The sequence below is a fragment of the Podarcis vaucheri genome, assembly GCF_965113315.1.
Source record: "Podarcis vaucheri genome assembly, chromosome: 1".
In the NCBI taxonomy this organism is placed as follows: domain Eukaryota; kingdom Metazoa; phylum Chordata; class Lepidosauria; order Squamata; family Lacertidae; genus Podarcis; species Podarcis vaucheri.
The window spans coordinates 16642187-16652129 of record NC_138759.1 but is presented as its reverse complement, the minus strand read 5'-3'; the positions used below and the strand labels follow the sequence as shown (position 1 = coordinate 16652129).

Below are 9943 nucleotides of genomic sequence, written 5' to 3'. Positions count from 1 at the left end.
CCAAAACATCCGAGTATCAAGGCGTTTGGAATCTAAGGTATGACTGTATAATATGAAGTGAAGGCTTGCAGCAGCGGCCAATTTTCACGTTGCAGGAATGGCCTACTTGGTACCGTCTACTTTGCTGACTCCATCATGACCATTCAGGGATACTGGAAGCTGGAGCCCAGCAAAGCCTTGAGGACAGGAAGTTGGCTAGCCCTGATTTATCTAATTATTTAGGCTGCTAGCCTCAGCTCTGAACACCTACGTTGCATTTTCAGACATGCACGAGGAGCATGTAGCCTTCCAAATACTGCTAGCCTCCAATTCTCACAGCCCTTGGCCATTGAGTCCAACAGCATCTGGAGGGCCAAAGCTTGCTTTTAATATCTGCACTTTACCATGAGGCAAAACATTTCCTCTCAAAGGCTCCGCAGGTATTCCACCACATTCAAATAAAAGACAACACCACAGTCAGGGCTTTAAAAAAACAAATTCTAATGAAAACAAATGCTTCTCCCGCTCCCACAGTTTTTATATTAAACACACCGGCTCTCCGCGCAAGAGCCGAGAGCCCTATTTTCATCACGCAAGCGGGAACTGCGAAGAAGGAAGGACGTCCCGGGGGGAAAGTTCTTAACTCTTCAGTTTCAGGTCCAAGGGCTTCAGGAAGTGTGGCAAAGGCAGGTCGTCCAGGGCCTCTGGGAACTGATCTGGCGTAATGGTCCCGATTAAGACTTGCATGGAACTCACAAAGAGGGAGGGAGGCGCTAAGCCCGCCAGCCACTGGAACCTGGGCTTCCCCAGTAGGTCCTGCCATTGCTCAGAGTCCTGCAGCAGCTGCTGCTTCATGGCACAGTGGGAGCCCCGAGGCACAAAGAGGAACAGGGAGTCCAGGAGAAGCAGCTTGGTGCGCAGGTTCGAGGCCGGACTGTCCCAGATCTGCTGCAGGAGGAGGTCCAAGGGCGTGTTCCCCGTGCAGTCAACAAGGCAGGGCGAGGCCCCGTGGCCCAGCAGCAGCAGCAAACACTCAGGCCTCACCAGCTCGCAAGCCACGTGGAGGGCGGTCTTGCCTCCTTCCACTCGGCTACACCCTCTGCGGTCCAAATAGCTGGCCCGGTCGCTGGCTGGGAAGTCTCTGATGGCCTTCAGGATCTCCAGAAGGATGTGGACGCGGTTGTAGCGCACAGCCATAGCCAAGTGAGGAGCGGAGGAATGGCAGCAGCTGAAGTGAAGGCTAGGGATAGCCAGGGCACTCTGAGGGAAGTTGCTCAGCAGGTAGCGGGCGTAAGGCTGGTGGTTATGCACCAGGGCGTAGAGGAGGGCCTCGGAAGGGGAGTAGGTGCTGACTTTGCCCCCTTCCTGCCAGTGGAAGGCCTCCATGCGCCTCATGTCCTCCAAAAGCCACACGGGCAGCTGGTCCCTCACCGCTTGGTAGAAGGCAAAGGAGGACTTCTTGCATTGCTTCTGGGACTGGGAGCTGTGGCTGCTGTAGCTGCCCAGCCATTTGATGTTCCAGGGCATCGCTGGGGTGGCGCGTCAAGGAAGGTGGCTTCCCAATGGTCTACCAAGCCGTTTCTTCATGAAGGCCCAAGAGAGGTGAGAACGCTGGGAAAGGAAGAAGCACAATGATTAAGACACACAAGCACACTGCTGCCCACTCAGACGTTGCCCCTCTGAGCCCATCGTACAATTCTTATCAGAGGGTGCTCTTCGACACAAAAGTTGTGCATGCACACAAAGGCCACTGGTCTTGGATGATGGGAACTCCAGCCCAACAACACCTGAAATGCGCCACTTTGGCTATTCCCAATTTAGCGTGTGTTTTACTTCGTGCCCCCGCAATCTTGCAAAGCTAACTGCAGTTTGGGGAGCAGGGCAATTTGGACCAGGAAAACATCATGGGGGTGGGTGGGTGTCAAAACACCTTAATTCCCCAGTGCTATAGTTCCGTTCAAATTCAGACCCCCACGCCCAGCTGCATTAAAATAAAGACAAAAACATCAGCAGATTGACGCTGCTCAGTTTTTTATGAACTTTTTTTTTGAGAAGCAGGAGATCAACCACAGAACTCTCCCATAATGTGTTGTTCGGCCCTTATGACATGCGCTGGTTATCTCCCACTTGGACTACTGCAATGCGCTCTACGCGGGGCTACTTTTGAAGGTGACTCAGAAACTACAACTAATCCAGAACGTGGCTGCCACGCTGGTGACTGGGAATGGCCTCTGAGAGCATATAACACCGGTCCTGAAGGATCTATACTAGCTCCCAGTACATTTCCAAGCACAATTCAACGTGTTGTTGTTGGCAGAACCTTTAGAAGACATCTGCAGGCAGCCCTCTATAGGGAAGCGGTTAATGTTTGATGTTTCATTATGCTTTTATATTTGTTGGAAGCTGCCCAGAGTGGCTGGGGCAACCGAGGCAGATGGGCGGGATACAAATAAAAATTATTATAACTAACACTAAGTCCCCCCCCTCCCCACTGAGTGTAATGGCATTTATTCATGTGCTTTCATCAAGCAACTCTGTGTAGTTCAGAAACATGCATTCTCAAAATACCTGTACAGTACCCAAACCGTATGGCCAAGCCAAAGGCACCTTCAACTCCAAAAGAAGACTTTCTGACAGCAAAAGTGGTTTACCAAGGGTTTACCAGTGAGTTCGCAGGACTATAGAAAGCTGCCAGACCATTCGTCCACCTGGCTAAGTAGATCAGACAATACTGAGCTAGATGGACCAAGGATTTCACACGGCCAAAGGCAGCTCCCTATGTTCCTTCCAGCACCACCCAGCATGGAGCAGTGTTGTTGTAACTTAGTTTTAACTAGCTTTTATTGGCATAAGTTAAAACAGTAAAATCATAAAACCATGCAAAGTCATCCAAATACATTGATAATTCAAACACATACAATAAAAAGACTAGATAACCACCATTGAATAAATCAGGCAACTTTAGATTTAGCTTTAGAAATCTTGGCTAAGTATCACGAGACTATCTTGATAGTTTCGGGAGTATCATCCCTCAACAAATATCGGATTACAGACTCTCTGCAAATCGATATTTTGAGCTGTAAGAGAGTCACTAGGAGATCTCTGATGGGTGTTGAGAAGAGGGCAACCCAAAATTATGTGGTGTATTGTATCTGGTGTTTTCTCATTACAGGAACAAAATCTGTTCTGGGAGAGGATTTTTTTTGAAACCTTCCAAACAATATAGATGAGGGGAATGCATTTAGACAAGCTAGCATAAAAGCTCTGCCATGCGATGGAGTCTCTAAATCAGGCATAGGCAAACTCCGGCCCTCCAGATGTTTGGGACTACAATTCCCATCATCCCTAGCTAACAGGACCCCTGGTCAGGGATGGTGCAAATTGTAGTCCCAAACATCTGGAGGGCTGGAGCTTGCCTATGCCTGCTCTAAATTATAAAAGTAATTAAGCATTACTCTATGGCGGGGCTGCAATCCTAAGTAGACGTGGCACAGTGGTTAGAGTGCTGGACTAGAACCTGGGAGACGAGGGTTCAAATCCCCACCCAGCTGTGAACTTCACTTGGCCACCTTGGGCCAGTTGCTCTGTCTATCCTACCTCATAGGGTTGTTGTGGGGGTTAAATGAGGAAAGAGGAGAACCACGTATATGCCAGCTTGAACTCAATGGACAAAAAGGTGGGATATCAATTCAAAATTAAATAATTACAGGGTTTTTTTAAATGTTGATGTCCAGAGAGCCTTCTCTTTCCCTCCACTAACTCCTCAACCTTCCTCCCCACCTCCCACATCACAGTGGACTTTTAATTTTATGCTATTTTATTTATTAAATTTGTATGCCGCCCTCCATCTGAAGATCACAGGACTTGTGCATCCCACCAAACCCTCTGGCTGATTTAGCCACTGTCTGCAATGTCCTCCATTCTGCAGCAGAAACTTAAGCAGCTCTAGATAATAATTGTCTAAGCCCCCAACAAAGTCTGCAAGGAGTACGGACACTTCTCCCCTCATCCTTTCACCTCTTGTGCCTCCTGATTTTCAGCACAACAGTTAGCAATTAACTTTCCTCTCCTCCCCCCACTACCCCATGTCCCTTTTAAAAAAATATATAAAAAAATGGGGAGGGAAGAGCTGGTTGAACAAACAGGGCAGCTGAAATCTGGTCCGGACTGCAAACAAGTTCCCTTAAGGCAGGTGAAACTGAAAACTGCAAAGTTAGCTTTTACCGGACACCTGGAATCTAAACAACTTGTAGGCAAAGATCTGTTCAGGGCCATTGCCCTTGAGGTTTCCTAGGATAGGATAAGGAATATTACCCCCCCCCCCAAAGCCCCATGACATCTATTTTGATTTAACTTACAAAGCTACCGTATTTTTTGCTCTATAAGACTCACTTTTTCCCTCCTAAAAAGTAAGGGGAAATGTGTGTGCGTCTTATGGAGCGAATGCAGGCTGCGCAGCTATCACAGAAGCCAGAACAGCAAGAGGGATTGCTGCTTTCACTGCGCAGCAATCCCTCTTGCTGTTCTGGCTTCTGAGATTCAGAATATTTTTTTCCTGGTTTTCCTCCTCCAAAACTAGGTGCGTCTTATGGTCTGGTGCATCTTATAGAGTGAAAAATATGGTATCTATGGTCACATTCACACCACCCATTTAAAGCAGGTTCCCCCTGAATAATTTGGGGAGCTGTAGCTTGTGAAAGGTGTTGAGAAATGTTAGGAAATAAGAGTGGTTTAACAGTGAATCCTTCTTCCCAGGGAACTATGGGAATTGTAGCACCCATAACAAACTACAGCTCCCAGAGTTCTTTGGGGGAAGCCAAGACTGTTCAAAGTGCCATAAAGGTATCATGTGTAAATGTGACCGACGTCAAATTCATTGACTGGAAGTTCCTGGTGTAACAGAATGAAGAGCATGCCTTGCAACATCCTTAGATTGCGCCAAACTCTGTTGAGCAGGCATTTATCATTAAGTTATCTCCCGCTTGGACTACTGCAATGTGCTCTACGTGGGGCTACCTTTGAAGGTGACTCGGAAACTACAACTAATCCAGAATGCGGCAGCTAGACTGATGACTGGGGCGGCCGCCGAGACCACATAACACTGGTCTTGAAAGACCTACATTGGCTCCCAGTACGTTTCCAAGCACAATTCAAAGTGCTGGTGTTGACCTTTAAAGCCCTAAACGGCCTCGGCCCAGTATACCTGAAGGAGCGTCTTCACCCCCATCGTTCTGCCCGGAAGCTGAGGTCCAGCGCCGAGGGCCTTGTGGCGGTTCCCTCATTGCGAGAAGCAAAGCTACAGGGAACCAGGCAGAGGGCCTTCTCGGTAGTTGCACCCGCCCTGTGGAACGCCCTCCCATCAAATGTCAAAGCGATAAACAACTACCTGACATTCAGAAGACATCTTAAGGCAGCCCTGTTCAGGGAAGTTTTTAATGTGTGATATTTTAGTGTTTTTTGGCTTCCATGGAAGCTGCCCAGAGTGGCTGGGGAAACCCAGCTAGATGGGCAGGGTACAAATAATAAATAATTATTATTTATTATTATTATTATTATTATTATTATTATTGGCACGAAAAATAGTGGGAGGAGATCAACTTGCTTTGACCCCCAAAGAGGCAAAAGATAGGTTATGAAAGTCAAAGTTTGAGGCATAAACAGCACGTCAAAGACTGAACGAGAATTACAACTGAAGCTCTTGGAACGATATGAGCTTCAGAACCGCAGTTCTTGACATGGTGAAGCAAATTGGCGGAAGGGCTGTGGCTCAGTGGCAGAACATGCATGCAAAATAGTCTTGGGTTCAATCCAAAACCAGGCCATATTGGAAATGTCTGAAAGCTAGAGAGCTGCTACCAGGCAGTGTATAGACAACAGATGAGCTGGATTGTCTGCCACCGAACCAGTCTAGGCAATACTGAGCTAGATAAACCAATGTTTTAATTTGGACTCTTCCTTCCTTGGGAGTTTTTTAAAGCAGAGATTGGATGGCCATCTGTCGTGGAGGCTTCAGTTTATATTCCTGCTTAGCAGGAGCTTGGACTTGAAGAAGAGTTTGGATTTGATATCCTGCTTTATCACTGCCCTAAGAAGTCTCCAAGCGGCTAACAATCTCCTTTCCCTTCCTCCCCCACAACAAACACTCTGTGAGGTGAGTGGGGCTGAGAGACTTCAGAGAAGTGTGGCTAGCCCAAGGTCACCCAGCAGCCGCATGTGGAGGAGCGGGGAAGCAAACCCGGTTCACCAGATTACGAGTCCACCGCTCTTAACCACTACACCACACTGGCTGATGACTCTTGGCATCCCAACTCTACAATTCTGTGGTATAAGGCAGCTTCATTTGCTACTCTTTCTTCGTGGAACCTCAATGGGCTGCTCCAGCTCCATGCATCCGAAACCCAGAATTTGTGCAGATTTAAAATTCAGAAAGGTAGCAAACTACAAATCTTCCCTACGCTCCCTCTGCACCCCCAGATTCCAAATCAGGATAACTCATGCAGTAATAGATAGGTAGCCGTGTTGGTCTGCCATAGTCAAAATAAAAAATTCCTTCCAGTAGCACCTTAAAGACCAACTAAGTTAGTTCTTGGTATGAGCTTTCGTGTGCATGCACACTTCTTCAGATACCAGTGTGCATGCACACGAAAGCTCATACCAAGAACTAACTTAGTTGGTCTTTAAGGTGCTACTGGAAGGAATTTTTTATCATGCAGTAATGTGACTTCCCATTTATTTATTTTCTTCCTTGTAGCAACTCTTGACAACAACCCAGTACTCTCCCAATGTATTGGATTGCTGTGTGTGTGTGTGTGTGTGTGTGTGTGTGTGTGTGTGCAGGAGATGATGCCAAAGTTTGTGGAGTGAGTGCAGAGGGTGGGGGAGGCTCCCTGGATGGCAACTTTTAAAAATACATTTATTTATTATTGAATTTATATCCCACCTTTTTGCCCATTGAGCTCAAAGTGCCATATCCGTGGTTCTCCTCATTTAAACCTCAACAACAACAGCAAGAATACTTATTGCAAAGTATTGGAAGACACAAGAGCTACCCACTCTGGAAGAATGGCAGATGAAGGTGATGGACTATATGGAACTGGCGGAAATGACTGGCAGAATCCGAGACCAGGGAGAAGAGTCGGTGGAAGAAGATTGGAAGAAATTTAAAGACTATTTACAGAAATATTGTAAAATTAATGAATGTTAGAATGATGTTGGATTGAAGTTAAGTGGTTTCTAGCTGTAATGGTATAAAAGAATATGAAAAAATTGGATTTTTAACAGGTAAAAATTTAATGTTATAATATATTAAGATTAAAGATCAGGATAAAATAAGGAGGGAAAGGAATTGCTGAACTAATGAATTGAACTGGAATACAAAAAAGGGAGGTATGAGGAGGTCCGGGAAACAAGTAAATGAAAGATAAGTGACAAAAAGATGGAATTGTTTTTAACTGTTTTTTTACTTTGTATTCTTTCTTTTTTCTTTTTCATTATGTAATATTGTGAAAACTTTAATAAATATTTATTATAAAAAAATAAAATAAACCCCAACAACAACCCTGTGAGTTTGGAAAAGGACTGCCTTACAGGCTCTGGAGCTGGTGGGTTTCCCAAGCGCCTAATGGGGCAAAAGTTGTTGCTTTTTAGAAGGATATTCTCCTTTCCGGCATCTTTTGAGCCCAGCTCAGGAGGATTATCAAAGCACGCTGTTGTCACTGCTGCGTCTCTCTCTTCCTATTGATACCCCTGAGATGAGGGAACTCTGCCAGCCAACTCAGAAACACAGTTTTCTGTCATACTGGCGCTTGCTGAGAAGTTGAAAGGTACTCGCTTCCTGGCTCAGAGAAGCTTGCTATGAAACAACTGAGAACGTCACCTCGGTCGGAAGGGACAAACTATGAGGAGGTGTCACAGCGAATCAGCTGGCAGGCTCGTGACAGGAGCCTCAGTTCACATGAACAAACTGGCGTCCCTGAGAACCCCAGCTGAGTGTCGCTATGCAAAAACACAGTGTGTAGTGAACTGGGTGTGCGACTGCACCCAACTATGAAGCTGCCACACCGCCAGCCTCACCCCGCTGCCAAATCTGGTTGCATTCTGACAGCTGAGGTGAACATGGTTTGAGTTGTGCGATTTACCACAAAAACTCACTCAATGTGCACTCTCCATTGGCCAGTTCGGTCATTTTGAGGGGCCCCAAGTGCTTTCAGTGTGAGGCAGCTGCTTGGTCCATCTAGCTCAGTATTGCCCACACTGACCGGCAGTGGAGCTCCAGGGTTTCAGGGAGGGTGTCTCTCTCAGCCATACCTGGAGATGTTGGGGATTGAACCTGCGACGTTCTGCATGCCAGGCAGATGCTCTGCCACCGAGCTACAGCCCTTCCCCATTCCAGACCAATGAAATGCCACAACTTTGTCTTTCCAGATGCTGCAGCCCCATGATCTAGGCTCTCCCCACCTCCTCCTCGCTGCCTTCGCCTTTCTTCCAACACAAGCCCAGGCTCCCCTCTCCAGGCCCTCCACCTCTCCTCACCTCCAAGCTCAGGAGTCCTGCTCCCTTCCTTGCTTGGCAAATTCTCTCTCCTGCCCCATGGCATTCTGGAGAGGACCTTATTCCTTTTAGGGGAACGATCTCCGAGGCCAAGGCTTCAGAGCAGAATGGAAAGATCCTCACGACCCCAGGCTCTGCAGCTCCCCGCCCCCCAAACTCTCCTTCTTCCTTCCTTGGAGGTTTTCAAGCAGAGGTTGGACGGCCATCTGTCCTGGATGCTTCCCGTTGTGATTCCTGCACTGCAGGGGGGGGATGGACTAGTTGATCCTTGAGGGTCCCTTCCAGCTTGACAATTCTCCGATTCCCCCGCATCATTTCGAGGCGCCCTTCCCTCCCTCCTTCCCTCCTCTTCCCAGATCTCCATCTTCGCCTCCCGCGCCCCCAATTCTCTCCTCCTTCGCCCCAGATCTCCCCTTGCGCCTCCTGCTTTTGCAGAGAAAGGGGTCGCCCGCCCCACTGGCGGGTGGACGGACGCCTCTCGGAGCCCAGGGGAAGCGGCTGCTCGACGGGAAAGAAGCCCGAGCGGAATCCTCCTTACCTCTCCTCCGCTGCCGGCGATGATGCCGCCTCGGACTTGGAGCGGGGAAATTGCGCGTGGGCGCCGACGCCGCTTGCCGGCTCCTTGCAGCCGAGCCGGCTTCCTGCTGCAATGAATGAGCTGCGCCTCTCGCTCCTGCTCTCCGCCCTCGCCAACCACACGCAGCTCAGCCCGGCCCTCCGCCAGCTCCTCCGCGGCCTGCGCTCTCCTCCCCGCTCTCCTCCGCTGCTTGCGCAGAGCTGGATCGCCGCTTCCCTTCCCGGAGCGCAGGAGAGGCAGCACCGCGCAGCAGCAGCAGCAGCAGCCAAACCTCGGCTGCCTCCTCTAGGCTCTTTTATCCCCTCCGGCCCGGGGAAGGTCAGTCCGGCCCGGGGAAGCGTCCAGCGCCCCGTGATTGGTCCCCGCCCGGGGCTCCCCCAACTTCCCATTGGCTGCGAGGGAGGAGAGGCCGGCGCCCCGCGACGATTGTTTGCGTCAGAGGGAGGCGAAGTTCCAAGGAACTTGGCCGGGCTGCGCGCGCGCCATGGAGACCGAGCGAGGACGCGGAGGGAGGCAGGAAGAAAGGGGTGACTCAGGTGGCATGGGTGCCACCCACCACCCCCGCCAAGGGGATCAGGTGGTCCCTCCCAGGCGCATCAGAGTTGGGAGAGCCCAACTTCCACATGCGCGTGCGCGGATCCTCTTCCTTCCTTCCCCTTCTCTCCAAATCTCTCGCAACCTCTTGGGGTTTTGCAGGCTTGCAAGTATCCAACTTTGCTGCTGCTAACTTTTTATTTGTTTACTTCATGCGTGCATTCAGTGAGTCATCATCACCTCCGCTATGGAGAAGAGCTCTTCCGAAATCTATCAGGAACAGCAGGGGTTTAGTTTGACCTC

At 49.2% G+C, this 9943-nt stretch overlaps 1 protein-coding gene across 1 annotated transcript; it reads right to left on the bottom strand.

The window, feature by feature from the left end:
* Positions 1–463: 463 nt before the first annotated feature.
* ANKRD9 (ankyrin repeat domain 9) lies at positions 464–9384 on the bottom strand. The gene is made up of 2 exons (XM_082219497.1): positions 9068–9384; positions 464–1590 (listed from the first exon to the last, which is right to left on the bottom strand). Exon 2 carries the CDS (start codon positions 1504–1506, stop codon positions 619–621), a length of 888 nt encoding a protein of 295 aa, XP_082075623.1. The 5' UTR covers positions 1507–1590; positions 9068–9384; the 3' UTR covers positions 464–618.
* Between the last annotated feature and the right edge of the window lie 559 nt (positions 9385–9943).

What these genes read in the sequence shown, in the direction of transcription:
- ANKRD9 (XM_082219497.1), bottom strand. Translation starts at nt 1,506, where the DNA reads ATGCCCTGGAACATCAAATGGCTGGGCAGCTACAGCAGCCACAGCTCC.